The 19,262-nt window shown below is 50.8% G+C and overlaps 1 protein-coding gene across 4 annotated transcripts; it reads right to left on the reverse strand.

Moving 5' to 3' along the window:
• Positions 1-336: 336 nt before the first annotated feature.
• On the reverse strand, positions 337-15,870 carry BMI1 (BMI1 proto-oncogene, polycomb ring finger). 4 transcript variants are annotated; one of them, XM_032182529.1, is made up of 14 exons: positions 15,727-15,870; positions 14,156-14,267; positions 13,996-14,059; positions 13,840-13,874; positions 13,116-13,193; positions 4,787-4,920; positions 4,335-4,431; positions 3,498-3,553; positions 3,315-3,365; positions 2,939-3,047; positions 2,803-2,848; positions 2,153-2,251; positions 1,699-1,779; positions 337-1,610 (listed from the first exon to the last, which is right to left on the reverse strand). In XM_032182529.1, exons 1-14 carry the CDS (start codon positions 15,854-15,856, stop codon positions 1,281-1,283), a joined length of 1,422 nt encoding a protein of 473 aa, XP_032038420.1. In that variant the 5' UTR covers positions 15,857-15,870; the 3' UTR covers positions 337-1,280. The 4 variants fall into 4 exon arrangements, with proteins under 4 accessions (XP_032038420.1, XP_032038417.1, XP_032038418.1 ...); XM_032182526.1 differs by lacking the exons at positions 13,116-13,193; positions 13,840-13,874; positions 13,996-14,059; positions 14,156-14,267; positions 15,727-15,870 and adding an exon at positions 9,958-10,319; XM_032182527.1 differs by lacking the exons at positions 13,116-13,193; positions 13,840-13,874; positions 13,996-14,059; positions 14,156-14,267; positions 15,727-15,870 and adding an exon at positions 5,387-5,405.
• Between the last annotated feature and the right edge of the window lie 3,392 nt (positions 15,871-19,262).

Below are 19,262 nucleotides of genomic sequence, written 5' to 3' on the forward strand. Positions count from 1 at the left end.
TATTGGAAATATTAAAGTACCTGTTAAATTTTAATGAAGTTAGTACTGTACCATATACATATATATTAAAACAAATTTAGACAAAATGCCTTCACCCAGCAATTTGCTGGTTCCTTAAAATTTATACCAAATAGTTTATGGCTTCTATAATGATTCCATGTGCTTTTAAAAACACAATCCCACCACTCCAAATAATAAAAAGGTAATCAAACAGGTCAATTACTTTCATCTCCCTTAACTTTTTTTTTTCTTCACTGCATCACTTCAACAACATTTGGTAAAGTTAAAATATACCACTTGAAAAAAAAAAAAAAAAAAAAAAAAGACAAAGGCAGTAAAATGCTTTTAAGATTGCCAATTGCCCCCAGGTTATCAGAGACTTGAATGTGCTTCCCCAATACTGTAGCTTTCACACGCAAAGTGTTTCTCGCAGTATGAGCAAAGCTCAAACAGGCGGCATCTGCAAGGGTCGAACCAGTTTAGAAATTTAACAACCATATCATGAGTGCATGAAACACAATATTTTCTTTATAGTATTTATAAATATATCATACAATACTGTTTCCTGTTATGTCATATACCAATATGGCATTGTACAATAAGCATAATGCCATCTGATTCTTACAAAAGCGAATCATTTAAACAAGTCAGTAAATAAAACGGTAATACCCGCTTTTAGGCATACAGATTGTAAAACTGAAGTTTACTTTTCTTTTGATCGGTTCTGCGCAGCAACAGAGAATTAAAGATGCAACATAAGAATCAAAATGGCTAATACGCAAAAATTGTTATTCACAGTGACATGGCTACATATATGCATTATTCTATGCATATTCTTTCCGTTTCGTTGGATTTCAAGATGAAAAAGCACTTGCTTTCTACAGGTTCACAAAACAGCATAATAACAATAACAATTGAAGAGAACGCGATGGAGGAGTTAGTCTGGATTAACAAACTACTTCCCAGGGGTTTTATATCAACTTCGGGAGACTCCCGGGTCCAGATGACGGGGACGGAAACAACTCCACATCATTCAGAACACATGAAGGTGTCGCTCCTGTTTGCTTCCCAGTCCTTCGAAAACAATTTACATTTCAATCTTGCGTCGCAATTAACGTCCACAGCGAATGTCACCTAGTCCGCCTTTTATAGCCAAGTTCAGTGTCACTACAAAAGAAAGCAGTTTGGACGATAGTCACATGTATTAGCATCTATAAAGCTGTAATGGCATGGAGAGATCTATAGAAAGGAGGGGCAGGGGCGGTAGTCTCGTGGGCCCGTCAACCGGACGAAGTGGCCGAGGAGCCGTTTATCGAGGTTTTCCGCGCTCTGTTGGTGAAGGAGGACTGGTGGTTACTGCTGGGGCTGCTGCTGGTGCCGTTCATGGTGCTGGAGATGTGCGGGAACTGGGGATGGGGAGACTGGACCGGCGTGCTGGGGCTGGGCAAACAGGAGGAGGTGGAGGGGATGCCTCCTGCTGGGCTGCTCGCCTTATCGCTCCCAGAGTCACTTTCTAGCTCCCCGCTGTTATTCAAGCCTTCCCTCTGGTGACCGATCTTCATTCTCTTGCAAGTGGGTCGCACTCTGTACTTGAGGGGCAGAGGGCCGTTCTGCAAGGCAAAGAGAAGCCCCCGTCAGCGCCCTGCCCTGCCCGGCCACCACTGGGCACCCGCCAGCCAAGGTTGGGCTGCTAATTACCCGTCTCCAGGTGTAGATGTAGGCGATGTCCATTAGGGTGTAGTAGTCCTTCAAAGGCTCCTCTTCGTACATCACATCGATCTGCACGAGACATTTAACCTTGCGTTAGCGAGCCACTATGCTGCCCCCAAGGTGACCGTAGCCCCCAAACCCTTTTAAAAAATGCCTCGCCAGAAATGGAGCTGGAGATTTTTGCATACATTAAACGTGTTTATAATGAGTTAAGGAGCAATCTCTTGACACATCGATATTTACATAAAAATTCAGGGTGTCACCAAACTCTGCCCTGAGATACTGTAAAATAATGGTCTTAATCCCACCGACATGTTGTAAATGCCCCGTTGTTAGCACTTGCTGGAAGTGACCAGAAATCTAAACCAAGAAGAGCGTTAACCAGCGTTAGCGGGGTTCCAACAGCAAGACTGATTAAACAAAAAGAAAACCCACTGGGTACCTGGAAAGTGTTAGGAATATCCATTTTACTCCGCAGGAACTTTCTTAGATGCATCACTGTCATTGCTGCTGGGCAGCGTAAGTATCTTTTGTCATTCACCTAATGACATAATAAAGGAAATCAGTCAACTGAGAACAAGCAATTACATCCCCCAAAGCTGCATTCTAACATCTTATGCGATATTTAAAAAAATGAGTGTTATTGAATTCTGAACCTTACGGTAACGGCTTCTACTGTTCTAAGGAACAATAGAAATAAGTGGTACCTTGCAGTCCCAGGGAAAGTAATTAAAAATGCAACTAATTTTATACATGAAGATTTGCATCTCATACTGAATCCCTGTTAAGGATGCGTATGCATTACACACTGATTTTTTAAAAATAACCAACAAATAATTTATTGCAGAAGGACAAAAAAAAAAAAGGTTCAACTTTAAAAGCAACACTCCAGGTATTTTTTATTTTTAAGAGCTGGTTGCATACACGGTTATATGGAGCTGTTCTACCTCTTCTCTCCCTGCTACCGCAGCAGGAGGTGTGCTCCTCTCAGTCCAGACACAAATCTCTGTCTATTTTTCTCAGCTACAAACCCGCTCAAAAGATACTTGTGTGTGTGTCACGTTTCCTCTGGAGCAAAGGAAAGTTATTTACCTCTTCCTTTGATTTTTCTTTCTCCTTGTTTCCTTTTCGTTCCAGTCTGGGAGAAGAAATGAAACAATTACAACAAATAGTAAATATAGCTGCTATCAGTCAGGTAAACATAAAATATTGCCATTCAGGAACTTGCCTATTCTGGTCAAAGAATTCAATGGATAAGCTTATTATCTCGTCGTCTGTTATAATTCTTTTGTCTTCGTCAGCCACTTCTCCCCTGTCTTCATTAGAGCCATTGGCAGCTGCGCAGAAATTTCCACAATAATTTACATTTTGAAATTCAAATCAGGAAGAATGGCAATTCTCAGCAACAAGAAAAAAAAAAAAAATCTCCACAGCAAGATTATGAATTAAATCTACCAAAGTGCTAAAACAATGAACGCCCATTACTCTGAATTTACATCTTAAAATTCTATCGCGGTACCGCTTAATTTGTAAGGTAAAAAGGAAACAGGGAAGCATCTAGGTCAATGCTACAGCGATTTAAGTTGTGAACGAGAAGCATTTACCATCAGCCGACGGATGAGCAGCATAAAAATCCCTTCTTCTTTTCATTTCATCTAGGTGGAAAAGCATACATTTTTGTCTTTTAGTACATGCTCTGTAACTGCTGGCAGTGAGACAGGGCAGCAGTTCTGGTTTGGGGTTTTCTACTCTTAAGAAAAAAAAAACACACTCATTTAACTACTTACTTTTGAAAAGGCCTGGCACTAGCTTGTATACAATATCTTGGAGAGTTTTATCTGACCTGGAAGAAAAAAACAACCACCATAAAATTAAGCAGATGAAGCAATATTTTAATCCAAGTGGCAGCTCCTCATTTATAATCTTTCACAACAATGAGGCATCTCCTGCAAAGCGGGAGGCTAGTCATAAAAAGTTAACTTACAAGACCTTATAATCAAGCTAACACTCTTCTAAAGGCTGCTATAAACCAACACCCGAGCGATCTGCGGCACAACAATTGAAAAATAATTCTCTCAGACTGGAGGAGGGCCCTGAAAACTACCAGTCCTCCAAATGAAGGGGGAGAACGGGAAAAAAAAAAAACAACAGCGAGAAGAAAATATTCCTGAACCAAGAAGCCTGCTCTCCAGGCTTTCGACTTTCAGCCTGAAAAGTTGGAGCAGCATTTTATTTTATTTTATTTTTTACATGGCTTTGCTGGATGGCCAGACTGAAGCATGTCCGTGGGAAATGGAAAGTGGGGATAAAAACTGTCGGATCGGTATCCATGAGAATGGGGGGAGAGGGAGAAGGCATTGTGGCAGCGGTTAGCCTATGCAAAAAAAAAAAAAAAAAAAAAAAAGACCCAACAGCAACTTTCTGCCTCGCATCCAGCGAAATCTTCAATTTCCATCAATGACAAAACTCCAAAGAGAGAGCCTACGCGCAAGTTAGCTCGGAAATTGACAGCTCCTTTCAGATTTAAATGGCACACCGAGAGATAACATCAGCACAATCGCCGCTGGCCTCCCCAGCCGGGGGAAAACCAGAGGAGCGCGCCGCACCTCGCCCCCTGCTCCTACCTTATGTTCAAAAGCGGCCGGGTTTTGTGAACTTGGACATCGCAAATGGGGCAGTACTTGCTCGTCTCCAAGTAACGCACGATACACGTCTTGCAGACTGCAAGGCAAACACGGGAAGCCTTTTAGCCAGAGGTGGAGGTGCCGGCGGAGCATGCATAGAGCGAGGTGCGATCTTCTCAGCTATGCAAGCCCCGCAGATCGTCCATCGGCAGGAGCGCGCTGCTTAAGCTCAACAAATACCCAAATAAGCCGCGATTAACATGAAAAGGGGACGCTCGGAGTCCATATACTCGGACTTTAACAAAGAGAGCAGCAGGGCCGGCGGCGGGAGGAAGCCGCTCGCGGCGGGGCCGGCCGGGGGGCGGCTGTCCCGGGGCTGTCCCGGGGCTGTCCCCGAGCCGTCCCGGGGCTGTCCCGGGGCAGGGGCTCGCCGGGCGCCCGGTGCTACTCACAGGAGTGGAGGCACTCGATGATGGTCGTCGCGTCGATGAAGTACCCGCCGCACAGCACGCACATCAGATGGGGGTTCAGCTCCGTGATTTTGATCCTGGTGGTCCGGTGCATTTTGCCGGCGGACCGGGCGGCTCTGCAAGACACGCGAGCGGCCGGCGGGCCGGGTGAGCGGGGCCGAGCGCCGCGTCCCGGCGCCGGGGCACCGAGCCCGGCATCCCCCGGTGGCGGCGGCGGAGGAGGCGGCGGCGAGCCCGGGTCCCGGGGCGGCTCCGGGCGGCTCGGGGCCGGGCTGGGCGCAGCCCCGCGGAGGCGCGGCCGCGGCGGCCCCCGCGCCGCTCGCTCCCCGCCGGGCACCGGGCTCTCGGCGGGGCCGGGCGGCGGCTCTCGGCGCGGCGGGGAGCCCGGGGGGGGCCGGCCGGGCACCGGGCTGCCGGCGAGCAGCACAAAGGGGAACCGGCGCCTCCCGGTGCGGCTGCCCTGGCATTTCCGGAGAGCGGGGAGGGGCGGCGGGAGGGGGGGGGGGGGTGGGGGGAAGGAGGGACCGAGATCGGTGGGGGGGGGGGTAGGGGGGGGGGCACACAGACGGGGGGGACACGCACCTCGGAGCGGGGTCCGGGCAGCGGGGCCGGCCCGACAGGGGGGTCCGGGCGGCTGCCGCTGCCGCTCGGTGCCGATCCGGATCTGCTCCGCTCTCCGAGGGGGTTGCTATAGCAACTTACACTTACACTTGGCATCCTGCCACCGCTGGGAACACACGAGAGCCGGGCGGGGGGGCGGCTCGAAGGGGGGGGGGGTGGGGAGGGAAGGGGGGCCGGGCCGGGCCGGGCCGGGCCCGGGGGGGGTGGGACACGGGGCCCCGGGGGGCTGCCCGGGGGGGCGGGGGAGCCCTGAGGGTTTGGGAGCCCGGTGGCGAGGGGATGGTGGTGTGGGGGGGTGAGGAGGGCATGCAGGGGGAGGCGAGGATTTGGGGCCGGGGGGGGGCGGGCCGGGGGGTGCCGGGTTGCGGGGTCTGAGCCCGGCGGAGGCGAGAGCGGGAGGCTCCTCCCGAGCCTCGGCCATTTCGGCTCCTCGCAGGGGCCTCTCTCCACGTCGACTCGGGGCGAGGAGCTGGGCTCGGATCGCTCCGCTCCCCCCCGCCGCTCCCTCCTCCCCCCGCGCCGCCCCGCCGCGCTCCCGGGCCCCCCGCACCGCCCGCGGGGTGCTGAGCCCGCTCCGCGCCGCGCCGCCGGGGTCCCGCCGCCCCCCGGTCCCCTTCCCTTCGGTCTCCCCTTCCTCCCCCTCCGCCCCAGCTCTCGCTCTCTCTTTCTTTCCTTCCTTTCCTCCCCCCCCTTCTTTTGAGGCTCATTTGAAAAGCCTCCCGCGGACGAAGCGAGAGCGGTGCAAAGTTTTGCAAGAGGTGGAAAGTGATTTGCAGCACCCGGGGCAAGGTGCTCGGGTGGGAGGCAACGCACGGCTCCGGCTCCTTAAAATAAAAATAAAATAAAAATAAAAAATAAAAATAAAATAAAATAAATAAATAAAATAAAACCGCCTCCTTTTCAGTCATAAAGCACACCAAGGGAAGGGAGAAAAAAAAAAAAAAAAAAAAGCTCAAACCGACTTTAAACGGTACATTAGTGACAACATGCAAAGGACCATGTGACCAAATCATTCCTAAAGCTAAATCAACACCTTGTCAACACAATGCAGCGACAAGAGTGAAAAACAAATGTCATTTTCACAGTCTGAGAGCCATAAACCCCCATCGGATGCAGTGGCACCAGCGTTACATGCACACGTACTATTCAAAAATGAGAGGGAATAAGAGCTAGAGGGGAAAGTACACAGCGGGAAAATACCCTATCAGCCACGTCAGTTGCAGAGCGAATTATTTTCTGTCAGCCAGATCCTGAAAAATGCGATGTACCCGTGTTAGCGAGCTGCATGCTGCTCGTTTTCCCGTGCCGGCTCTCCCAGCACACCGGCTCGGCTGCCTGTCCCCCCTGTCGCCGAGCCGCAGCCCCCAGCCGCCTCTTGCGAGCTGGGGCAGCCTCCAGACGCGAGGCTCTCCCCAGCTGCTCGCAAACTTCGATGCTGGGCAGCGCAGGCAGCCCCACAGCCCCAGCTCTGCAAACGCTTTGAATTTCGGCCAGCCCGCCCAGGACAGGGGTAGGGTATTTCCCGAGGAGTGCACACACAGCGCCAACGAGCGACCTTAGCAAGGAAACTTCTGCTGCTGCTGCTCCAGGAGAAGCTCGGGACGAGCCGCAGAGCAGGCTCCCCCAAAACCAAAGCGGAGAGAGCGGGCGAAGAGAAAAACCGAGGGCGAAAAGCCCCGAGCGACGGCAGGTCCCCAAAGCTGCTGCTGGCACCGGGCAGGAGAGCGAGCCCCCCGCTTTTTGGGGCTGTGCTGCCGCTGCCACGGTCCCTGGCCCCCCCTGCACCCCCGGCCGGCGGCTCGCCCCCCTCCAGCACGGGCAGAGCCGGGGCTCCGGCCCCCGGCCCCCCGAGGGAGCCGAGGCAGCGGCTGCGGGGTGCCCCCGGGTCCCCGCCTGCCCCGGGCTGTTCGTCCGAGCCAACACCTCGGAGCTGACAAATCCCCGAAGTCCAAAACCCGTCGGTGAGCGGGGTCAGGCGAGCCGGCTGCTAGAAATCCTTCCTCGCCAGCCCTGCCTTTCTGGGACAAACCTTGCAGGACATCGACGCGTTTATTTCACGCGAGCCTAGCCCCTGCCCAAGCGGAGGAGGATTAAATCCAACCGTGAAACCCGTTTTTGTCGAAGCGACCCCCTGAACGCCGGTTATTTATCGCCCGGAGTTGGAGTTATCTTTGCCATCAGAGACTTTCCCCGGCCAGCAGGAGCGGGCAGGGATCCCCTCGCCGCCAGCCGCCCGAGCAGGCACACGGACACGCGTGTAAATCCCTGCGTGGGGGCCACAGCAACCCGCCGCGTTTCTCTCCAGCAGCCCGAGCTCAAGATTTGGGGAGGAGGGAGACCCTTTCAGTATTTATTTATTTTTTTTTTCCCCTGCTCGTGGTGATAAGACGACGAGTACCGACACTTCACACAGTCAATACAAACAGCCTCTTAGCCAGGACAATACTTATTTACACATTGACACATGGGACAACCAGACGTAAAATATAGGAAGATAATGCTTGCTGGAAGTAAACACTGCCAGCCGACTGGTTATTTAGAGGCCTTAAACGGGCTGTGTCAAAATGAGGAAAAACAGAAGTGCATTCTCCTGCTGAGGATCAGCTACATTATTAAAAATCCATAAACGCAATAAACTATCAAAGCTCGCCTGACAGGTCTCTGACAGAAAATACACCCGCAAAAAAAAAAAATAATAAAAAAAAAATAGAAACATCACTGGGACAGGTCTGTGCACTTGGTACCTATCTCCACTCGGGAAAGTCTCTCCTCATCAGGGAAGAAGCTGTCATGCCACATCCTCACCTACTATCAGCCAGAGCCACTTCTACTGAGAAGTCTGTTACTGCTCTTTCACGTAAGAATGCCCCCATGTGTTTTTTAAGGAGGGACGGTGCTCCTTTCAAAGGAGGCATAGGTAGCTCAAATATCCTCGCCCAGCACGCTGCGGCCAGGAAAAGACCTGAATATTGGCAACAGAGTGCAAAAGGACCTCAGCCCCTTCAATAACCTCCCTGCAACTACGTGAACTCCACAGTCGGTCCCCTTAAAAAATGCACGAAAATGTTAATTTGGCATTCATTAAGGGATCAGGTAGGTCATCGCTTCGTATCTCTGGCAAACTGCACCAAAAGTCCGTCTCAGTTTCCAGGACGTGCTGCAAATGGGCAGTCTCGGTAGTTTGCCCGGACTGCACTTCCAGAACCTGCTCGGTCTTTGGGACGGTCCCATCAAACAGGCTGCCCGGAGCACTACAGACCACGCAAAAAAAAATAAATAAATAAATTCAAAAAAATCCATTTAATGCCCAGCTTGCAAATAGGCACACGCGCCCAGGTTTTCCTGAACTTTTTGGAGAGTGGAGGAGCGAATCAAAGTTTCTAGCTGCTGAAAAGTGACTCTCTCACTTTTCCAGAAACGCGTGTTTTTGGCTTATTTTTACCTGTTTACTCGCAAATATTTACAGCAAACAGGCGGAAACACCCCGCGTTATACACTGCCAAGGCCAGACAATCGCAAACACATCCGCAAGCAACTTTCCAGCGCTGCCCACAGCCTGCACGAGGATCCCACTCGTGACACCTTTAAGACCTGACAAAGGATTCCACGTTCACGTACCCTTCCCGGGCTCAGGAGGAAAAAGAAAAAAAAATAAAAATCCCAAAGGCAGGAAAGAAATCCGAAAACCCCTCTCCGTCCCACGGGCACATCACCTTTGCTCCAAAGGCTCTAGCAAAGCGCACACCCCAGTCCCCACAGCTCGCAGCCAAACTGCTCCCTTTGGCAAATTCAAAATTCAAAAAAAAATACAAATAAAAGTTGCTCCTCGGTCCTGGTCGCCCCCTCCCCGCCTCTCCCAGCGGGGACACCCCCCCAAACTTTCGCATTTGAAGCACAAATGTAAGAGGAGACACTGGGAACAACTGGGAACCGCCATCTTACGAGCCATCCAATTTCCCCCAAGTACTTGTCCAAGTTAAGTTAATAACATTTTCTGCTGGGCGCCCCGGAGCCTACCAACCCCTCCAGGAGGATCGCTACCCCCCGGCGGCTCCGTCTCTATAAAATGGGGGCGTTATCTGACATTTTGGGCTCCCCCGGACGCCTTTCTTTCGGGGAGGACTGAAATCACTTGACCCAGGCAGCTCCAGATTTCACGACCGTCCCTGTTTAATCAAAATCTGCCTTTAAACAAAGGGCGCTCAGGCCGGGCTGGCAGCAGGGTCTGGAAATATAAATATTCTCCTCGGGGGCCATGTGCCCAGAAACGTTTTCGGGGGCACCTGGGGGAAGAAAGGAACTAAAATTTGCCAATGTGGGTGCGCAGCGAAAGCGAGTGCACGGGCTGCTGCTGCTGCTGCGTGTCTATATGTGTGCGTGTGTGGCTGGAGCAGCCTGTCAGCGCTTTTCCCAGCCGGAGAGCCGGGGGGACACCTAGGCTCCCCTTTGCAGCCCCCAAACCGGCCGAAAACCGCCGCCGAGCCCCCGCCGCCCCCCGCCGTCGGTGAGGAGACACCTCGCTGCATACATACCCGGAGGAAGGAGCCGGCGGGGGACGATCGGAGCGGCCAAAAAAGACAATGAAAGTTAAAAGTCGTTCAGCAGAAAATGAATGTGAGCCAAGCGGCCATCTTGAAATGAACTGCAGACGCTGTCAATTGCAATAAGCTTATTGCTGCTGCCGCCGCCGCTGCGCTCCGCTCATGTTAGTTACAAAACGCCCGGGTTTTTTCCTCCAAGCTTCCACCGACCCTTCGGGCTCCCTCTCGCTCCCTCCGAGCCTGCCTTTTCGGGTGGCTCAGGCGCCGGGAGCGCAAAGTCTCGCTAATCCGGATGGGTCCTCTCTCCACCAGCCCATTGTCTCTCCCTCTTCCCCCCGCTCTGCCTCTCGCTTTCGCTCTCTCTCTCTCTCTCCTCTCCCTCTCTTTTTTTTTTTTTTTTTGTCCTCCTTTTTTTTTTTTTTTTATTATTATTATTTCATAGTTGGTGGCGAGGGGAGGGAGGAGGAGGAGGAGGAGGAGGAGGAGGAGGAGAAGGGAGGGGGGGGGGGAGAGAACGGGGGAGGGCGGGAGGGTGGAGGAGGGAAAAATGCAAGGCTGAAGGCACACACTGCAAACTGACACCGGCCCCAAAATGGCTCGGAGTTCGCCCGCCCCGCCAGCGTCACGTGGGGCTCCTCATTCCTTAAGGGTGGCCTGGGAATTAGCGGCCGTGCCGCCGGAGCCCGGCAGCCTCCCCGTGACCCAATCCCGCAACCTCCTCCTCCTCCTCCTCCTCCTCCTCCTCTTCTCCCTCCTCCTCCTCCTCCTCGCCCTCCCCCTCCTCCTCCTCCTCCTCCCCCCTCCCTCCCGCCGCCCCCTCCCCTCCCCCCCGGCCCTACACGCGCGCCGCCGCCGCCTCCTTTTCGCCGCCGCCTCCCCGCCCCGCCACGGCACGGCTCGGCACGGCACGGCACGGACCGACCCCCGCCCCAGACCCGCACCCCCCGCCCCCCCCCCGGCTCCCCACGCAACGCCCCCGATTCCTCCTTTTTTCTCTCCCCCCCCCGGCTCCTCTCCCTTTCATCCCCTCCGCTCCCCCACGATCACGCGTGACCCCACGCCCCCCCCCCCCCCATCCACGCCCGGAGCCCCCCCCCCCGCCCCCCCACGCACTTGTTGCTCCCGCCCCGTCCCGCCCCGCGTGGGGACGCGCGGCCGCCGCCCCCCCCGTCGGGGCCCGCAGCCCCCTCGGAGGGGCCGGGGAGCGGCGGGGGGGGTCGGAGCCGCCGCCTCCCGCAGCCCGGAGCCGGGGACACGTCGGGGACACGCGGAGGAGCGGGGCCAGCCCGGTGCCGTCGGGAGAGGAGCGCCCCGTGGGGGCGGCCGGGGCCCCCCGACGTGCTTCCCCCGCCGGCAGGTGCTCGGGCCCGGCCACCTCGGGGCGGCGGAGAGCAGGGGACGAAAGGACGAGCCCCCCCCCCCTCCGCCCCTCCCCGAGCTGTTCGAGCCGGCGCCGTCGAGCGGGAGCCGCCGCCGCCGGGGCTCCTCCGCTGCGGCGGGCGGGCTGCGGGGCGAGCCGGCCCCCCCAAAAATTGCACGAGGGCCCCCTCCGCCTCCCGAGCCGCAGCCCGACCTTTAATCCCGGCCGGGATGCGAGATCGGCCCCGCTTAAAGCACGCAGCGAGTCCCCAGCGCCCCGTGGGGCCGGGGCCGTGCTCCGCAGTCCCGCTGCTGGGGACGCCCGATCCCCCCCCCCCCCCCCCGAAAAAAAAGGAATAGGAGCGAATAAACTTTATTAGAAACCAAAGAAATAGAGGCACAGGGAAAGGGGAGGAATGCTTGGAAGACGGCAGTTGAGTGGACGTTTAACTCCAGGTGTGATCTTCCAAAAAAACAAGCGAGGAATAGCAACTGCGGTCGTAAGAACAGTTATTTCCCTTAATTCTCGTCCAGGAGATCATTAAGAAAGCTTCAGATCACGAGATGTAAATGGAGATGAAAGACATTTGTCCTTCAGAAGACGCTTTTAGGAATCAGTACTTGAGCTCAGCAGGCTGGCTCCTTCCTTCAGTCACATCTGAGTCGCTCTTTCTAGACTCTTTGCAGCATCTTTTAGTTTTCCCACTAAATCCTGAGAGACGGAATACCAGCTTAGAATAAACATTTTTAAAAGGTCAGCTAGCAGGAGAACAGAATATTCTTTTTGCACACAGAGGGAAGGGAGACCAGCATCCTATACCACAAAGAATTGTTGCAGTTGACGAACAATGCCAGCAAGTAATTAAATAAATTCCTTTTTTTTTTTTTTTTTTATATATACTGTTGTAAAAAAGTAAGAAAAGTTGGAACTGAAGGAAAATGCTTTTTATCGTATATGATCTCCTAAAATATATCACTTCTTTTTAACGTGCAGATTTTATTGGTATGGTTACAATGGCTGGTACTAAGAGGCGCTAGGAGCTTTTGAGCACTATATACATTTCTAAAATCCTGAAAATATTTTGAGTGTAATTTTGTACTGGGACCATTCTCCAGTCAACGTACGCCAGGCTTAAGTCAGTCAGTGAACCAATTTAAAATACTCTCTAGCATGTCAAAGACAACTTTGGAGGCACATGCGAACCAAACGGCAGCATAAACCTGAAGTTTTAATATCTTGCCTTCTCTGCCCCAGCCCCTCTTCCCACTCTCCCCCAGTTTGCTCACTTTCAAGCACTACAATACCTCCATTGTTCAGTTACACATTTAAATCGCTAAACAAAGATCAACGTTTGTTTCACTAGGTTTCTGACGTGCCATTAACGCCACTGAAGAGGCTCCAGCTCGTTCTCTATTTTCATTCGTGACATATTTCAGCCAGTGAACCGCTTTCCTTAATCATTTCCCCAACCCGCGGGAAATCAGAGTTTCAGAAAAATGATGCATCCCCTCCCAAATATACGCACTAGTTATGAAAACAGACCAAATATTTATGCACACATGGAAACAACACATGCAACCAAAATCAGTTACTGTACAGCTTCATTTGAGAAGACAGCAAGACCAAAGCCAGGTAATTTTGTCAGAAGTTTCCCCCTCACCCTCCCAGTTCAGGATTTTTATTTTATTTTTTATTATTTTTATTTTTTGAGCATAGTTTCTATCACTTAATTATGATTGACAAGGTGTTAAAAACATTTACATCCACAACTGGAGCCAAGCATAGAAACAATGAGGAGGGAAAGAAGTACCTGCAATTGCTCCATCGTGCAACTAAAACTAACATCTGGGTGCGATCCTGAATCACTCTGAGGGAAAGAAGAAAAAAAAAAACAAAACAACACACACCAACAAAAGACAGTTTTATTAAAAAATGACAAGGAATTGCATTTTTTCCTCTGAGGGTGTGAGCACTACCGTACCTCCACATTTAAGGTCACCAAATAGGAAGGCTGGTAAGTTTTATGAAGTTGGTTGGTCTAAATTAAAAACAAAGAGCATTGAAAAAAGTCAGGTCTCAGCACTGGGACAGACTAAAGAAACATGTTGATGCTTTGAGATTACCTTGATCTGATATTCCAAGCGCCAAGACACATCAGTTATATGGAGGGGAGATCTGCCTATGCTGAAAGACACAACAGTAACAAGTTCCCTAAGCTAAAAGAAAAAGTGAATTTTCTAAAGCTGCCCATCAATAAGGCCAACAAGTTTCTCAAGATACTTTTATTGCTCCTTGAAAAGTTCAAAAAGTTACTTAAAAGTAGAATACTGAAAGGAGGAAGGAAAGTTTCAACAGCTGTTTTCTAAGGGCTGTTAAAAATGTAAAAAAAATAAAAATAAAAATAAAAAATATATTTTTTTAAATCAATATTTTTTTACTTAATCATGTGAAATATGCATGGATGTTTTCCAGGAGAGTTTCAAAGTAGCTTTAATGGGCACTGATTCACCTACCTTCCCAACAGGATTTCCAAGGCATCCTTGTTTTTCTGAAGGAAAAAAAAAAAAAAGAGAGAGAGAGGACGAGAGAAAGGAAAATATATTTGGAAGCTTCAAACAAATTGCTGCAGGAGAAGGAAAAGACCAATATGTTCAAATTGGATTCAAAACCTGATATTCGGTGCAAAACTGCTCGATTCTCTCTTTATCCAATTTACAGTCTTCCAGGCACGTGCTGCGGGGAAGCAGAACTTATCATCAGCCCTCTGCTAGCACCGGCTCGGCCGTGAGCCAGGGCAGCAATGGGGTGGCCGCAGGGCGCTGCTGGTACCTGATGGCAGCCACGTCGGCTCTCTGCTTTGCTGCCTCCAGAATGCACGTCGCAGCTGCGGCGTGGCAGTGCTTTAACACCGCCGGGTCGATATCTTGCAGGTCTGGATCGTCTACAACCAAACGCCCCGCTGAGGAGGGCAACGCCGAGCCCGCAAACTTCGCCCGGGGTCGGGGAGCGGGTTGGGGATGAGGTCGGGACGAAGGGGAAGGGAAGAAGGGGAAGGGATGGGGGATGCTACGGACCCCGCGGTGCGTCCCGGCGCTGCTCCTAACTCTCCACCCCATTAAAAATGATAGGAAAAAAAAAAATAAAGCGAGGAGAAGCTCGGTTTCCTCTGCACGCCCCGCTCGCGGCTCCCCGGGGCGGCTGCGGGTTAAAGGCAGGCTCGCAGCCGAGGCACCGCCGCCCCCCTCCGGCCCGGCGGGGTGCAGGGTGCGGGGAGCAGGGTGCGGGGAGCAGGGTGCGGGGTGCCGGCGGGGCTCCGCCGCTTTGCATCCTGCCGGCGGGGCGGCCCCGTGCAGCGGCACCCGCGGGCGAGGGTCCGGCGGCGGTGGCGGGGCGGTGTGCACGCACCCCTGTGCACGCACCTCTGTGCACGCACCTCTGTGTTCGCACCCGCGGCGCTGCACGCATGCACACCCCCGCCTGCATGCACACGCGGCTCTGTGCGTGGTCACGCGGCTATATGCATGCAGGCGGTCCTATATAGACGCACGCCCCTATATGTGCATGCACCCGGTCCTATATGCACACAGTTCTACGTGCCCGCAAGCAAACCTATATATGTGCATAACCCTATGCTCGTGCATACCCCTATATACATGCACACCCCTATGTGCATGCACAGTCCTATATGTCCGCACACAAACCTATATGCATGCATAATCTTATATTTATGCATAACCCTATACCCATGCACATCTATGTGCATACAGACCCCTATATGGATGCACACAGTCCTATATGCACATTGTTATATGCGCGCATGCAAGCCTATATGCATGCATACCCCTATATTCATGTATACCCCTATGTGCATGCACACCCCTATGTGCACACACACCTATATGCATGCATATTCCTATATGCACACACACCTATATGTGTGCATACCCCTATATTCACGCATACCCCTATAAGTATGCACACAGACCCCTATATGCACACAGACCTATATGCACAGACAAGCCTATATGTGTGCCATACCCCTATGCTCATGCATGCCCTGTAAGCATGCACACAGCCCTATATACACACAGACCTATAAGCACATGCAAGCCTATATGCTTGCACACCCCTCTATGCATTCACACCCCTATATGCGCACACCCCCCTATGTATGTGCATGCACACCCCTATACCCCTACATGCACACACACACCTATATTTATACCCCCCCCCGTACATGCACACCCTTAACACCGAGCACCGCAGCCCCACGCAGGACCCCCCTGCACCCCCCACAACCCCCTCTGCACACCGCATCCCCCCCACCTCCCGCAGGTGGCCCCCTTAACACTCCCCCCCCCCATTACAACCCAATCCCTCTCCCCCCTCCCCGCGCTCACCCAGGCCGCCGGGGGGCTGCAGGAGGCCGCGGAAGGCGGCGCGCAGCAGCGCGGTGTAGGCGGCCCGGGGGAGGCGGCGGGGGTCGCCCAGCAGCCGCCACCCGCCCTGCGCGGCCGCCGACAGCTCCATTGTGCCGCCGTGACCTTCGACACGCGCCACGTGACGCGCGGCAGCTGATCACCGGCGGCGGCGGGGGCGGCGGGGCGGAGCCGGCCGGGACCGGGAGCGGGGGGCGCGGGCGGGCGGGCGGAGGCGCCGCCGGGGCGAGGGCTCCGCGGTACCGCGGAGCCCTCGCCCCGGCGGCACCTCCGCCCGCCCGCCCGCGCCCCCCGCTCCCTTCCCGGCCTCGTCACCCTGAGGAAGGCGCCCCCCGGGCCTTCCCTGGGCTGCGGCCGAAGCCTGTGAATATTTAGTATTTTCCCCCTCAGTCGCCTTTTCTTGATGTTCTGAGGAGAAAATCCTAACCGGGGCAGGCGAAACGGCCCGCGGCACCCCGCTCTGAACGGGCTGAGCCGCCAGCGCGTAACCCCAGCCTGCCCTCGACAAATTTACTGTGGTGTTTCTGAAGTGAAAAAGCCCGTGTTCAAATCTCCTCGGGCTGAAAGCAGTACAAGCACTGACAGGGACGCTAACGCACAACCGAGTCTTCCCTCCGCAAACCTTTATTACAATATTTCCAAAGTGGAAATTCAGCACCAAAATCTCCTCATATATTTATATTTTTAAGAGTAGAAGCTAAAGGCCCCCGCCAGCTTGGTGATTTTTAAATAACATATGCATACTGACTGAACAACCCTTATTCGTGGAATATTTCTCAAGTGGAAATTCCACATTGAAATCTCTTCATTTTCTTTTTTAAAAAGTAGAAGATAAAGGCCCCTGCCAGCTTGGTGATTTTAACATAACATCTACATACTGACAGCAAGCTAGTCCTTTCCACGTTACAGATACGTTTCAGACAACGCAGCCTTTCCATGCTGCACATACATTTCAGACAACACAAAGTGTAAAAATGACCAGCTGCCAATTATCACCAAATACATAACATAAAATCATGTAAAAAGAGCAGTTTTTCCTCTACATTTGCAATGCTTCTTGTCTGACATAGGATTTGGTGAGGAGAGTAAGTCAGATGCACTAGCACGTGTAAATGTAGTGCAACATGTAAAGCATATCCCATGCATACCCCTATATATTGTCATGACCCCCATGTTTTATCATAACCTAATTTAAAATTGGTGAGCATCCCCTGCTCTGGGTCAGCTTCTGACCTGTGCTGCAATCCCTTTGTATTTTGACACCGCTGCCAGAGGAGTGGACCTCGTGCTAGGAGAGAGCTTTGGATACACAAATTTCATTTCTCCTGACCTATTGAAGGCGATTGACTGGATTTAATTGAAGAGCTGTTAGGAATTTTGTATCCACATCTGTACCTGTCACTAATTGTAGACTGTCATCTAAGAGCTCAGCCAAGGTTTTGAAGCCAGTTAAAGTTTTGTTCCAGTGAGAACAGTAAAATTGTATTTTATCACATCTAGCCACATCACATTTTACATGCATTTGAATGTGTTTTCTCTTTGTGATATTAATCCACTTCTTTCTCTAAATCTGGTGTCTTCCTGTCACATACATTTCTTCCTCAGTACTGATGCAGGACACGAGCAATCAGGTTGCTGGCACTGTGGGTTCTCCGCTTACTAGGTAAAATCATGCATTGCTAAACTTGGGTCTCAACTATGCACAAACTGAGGTAAAAATAATAAAAGTCTACTGCCTGCAGGATCCGGCCCTTAATTTTGACACACCGTGTAAGCTCAGTGTCAGGTCTCCCGGCAGCACGAAGAACGACTGTGTACATTTTTGGTGTATGATCTGATGTGATAGCACTGGTCCGATGCTTTGGCATACAAATGAACACCACTGAATTGATGAATGCTGAGCTTCAGAGCTCTGCCTGACAGAATTCCTGCTGATTTGCATTTTGCCAGAAACTAAAAGGCATGACAACAGCAAGGTGGGCTGGCAAAATCAGGCTTTCTCTGTCTTGTGGTATGGTTGTCAAATATAGACACGATACATAAGAAAAGGCATAAAATGGAGGAGAAGAAAAACCATAAAATGGAGGAGAGGACAAAGCTCTGAGCTGTAGATTTACAAAGGTGCAGAGACCACAGCTATGGAAAAGGATTGTCATAAAAAAAACTGTTAGAAATGTACACATATGGCATGGTTACATGCTACAGAAATCTATTCTTCAACATCCTCTTATCATTTATAGCATATTGAAATATATAAATCAAAATTTATCTTTTACAGGCAAAACAACTGTTAAGGATTCATCACAAGATTATACAGCCGTGTCAGTCCTTTAATTAATTTTAATCACTAAATTTGTGTTCTCAATTCCCCTGCCCAGCCTCTCAGCCTGACCTTTATTTTTCCTCTCTCTCTCCTTTTTTTTTTTTTTTTCTTTCACCCCAAAAAGGACAGAAGATGGATTCACAGGCTGTCAAACTGGTATCAGATTTTACTGCCTGTGCATAGTGTTTACATGTTTTAAAACCCTGTTCATCATAATTTCCAAGAGGAGGAAGCCAACATGTATATCAAATAAGGAAACTACAAAGGAAATGCATTAATATTTGAATATTAATTAATCAGTGAAACTACCTCAGTCCATGTGAGCTAGTCTTTTTTACAGCTTGTTCTTTGTTACTTAAAACAAAATAATGCAACTGTTCAAAATGAGGAGAAATCATTTTGCATGTCATGTGCACTAATTCATAAAATTTAAGAGTTGGTGTAAGTATTGCTGAAAACTCTCAGAGTAGCATTTTTTTCTGTTTATTCTTTTTCACAGAGTGAGAAAACAGTAACGTAAGGTGATATTTCTAATGTCAATTTTAGTCAAATTATTACTGACTTCAGAGTTTCATCCGCAGAGTAATGGGCTGCCCCTAGAACCTCTCTTTTAAGTTAGTAGTGAGCCTACTAATTATAACTTAAATATTTTACTGGTGAAAAAAAAGTGTTTGAAGCAGATAAGAACATTAAATAATTTGTGACTATTTACTACGAAGTTTGATTTTGCATGGATTAATTTCTGAAAGAAAAAAATGACATTCATGTTTCATTTGCTGATATTATCATAGCATGAAAGAAAAGGAGCATGCATACTCAAAAAGGCCCAGAAAAATGTCCCCTGTGCAATTGGTAGAGAATTGCAATATAGCAAATAAAATACTGCCTTGAACAAAGCCATAATGTGGGTTATTTAGTTGGTACAATTCTTGTAGACAGTCCTCATAGCTGGTGAAAGCACAGTACTTCACATCTATTTGCAAAAATATTTGATACCCTCAAGTTTTTCTTGTATGTATTAATTCCAATAAATGCCTTGTTTGGGTAAGGACAAGGACTATTCAATAAAACCTACTTTGTTTGCTCACAAATAGTTCTGATTAACAGTTCAGGAAATTAACTTTTGAATTATATATGTGAAAGCACTTGATTTATTTTAGTAAGGTAAAACCTG

This window comes from Aythya fuligula, chromosome 2, assembly GCF_009819795.1.
Source record: "Aythya fuligula isolate bAytFul2 chromosome 2, bAytFul2.pri, whole genome shotgun sequence".
In the NCBI taxonomy this organism is placed as follows: Eukaryota; Metazoa; Chordata; class Aves; order Anseriformes; family Anatidae; genus Aythya; species Aythya fuligula.

What these genes read in the sequence shown, in the direction of transcription:
- BMI1 (XM_032182529.1), bottom strand. Translation starts at nt 15,856, where the DNA reads ATGGAGCTGTCGGCGGCCGCGCAGGGCGGGTGGCGGCTGCTGGGCGAC. An exon ending in GCAGCCCCCCGGCGGCCTGG is followed by an intron (nt 14,268 to 15,726) that starts GTGAGCGCGGGG and finishes GTTTGGTTGTAG; the next exon opens with ACGATCCAGACCTGCAAGAT. An exon ending in AGTGCCAGGCCTTTTCAAAA is followed by an intron (nt 3,366 to 3,497) that starts GTAAGTAGTTAA and finishes TTTTCCACCTAG; the next exon opens with ATGAAATGAAAAGAAGAAGG.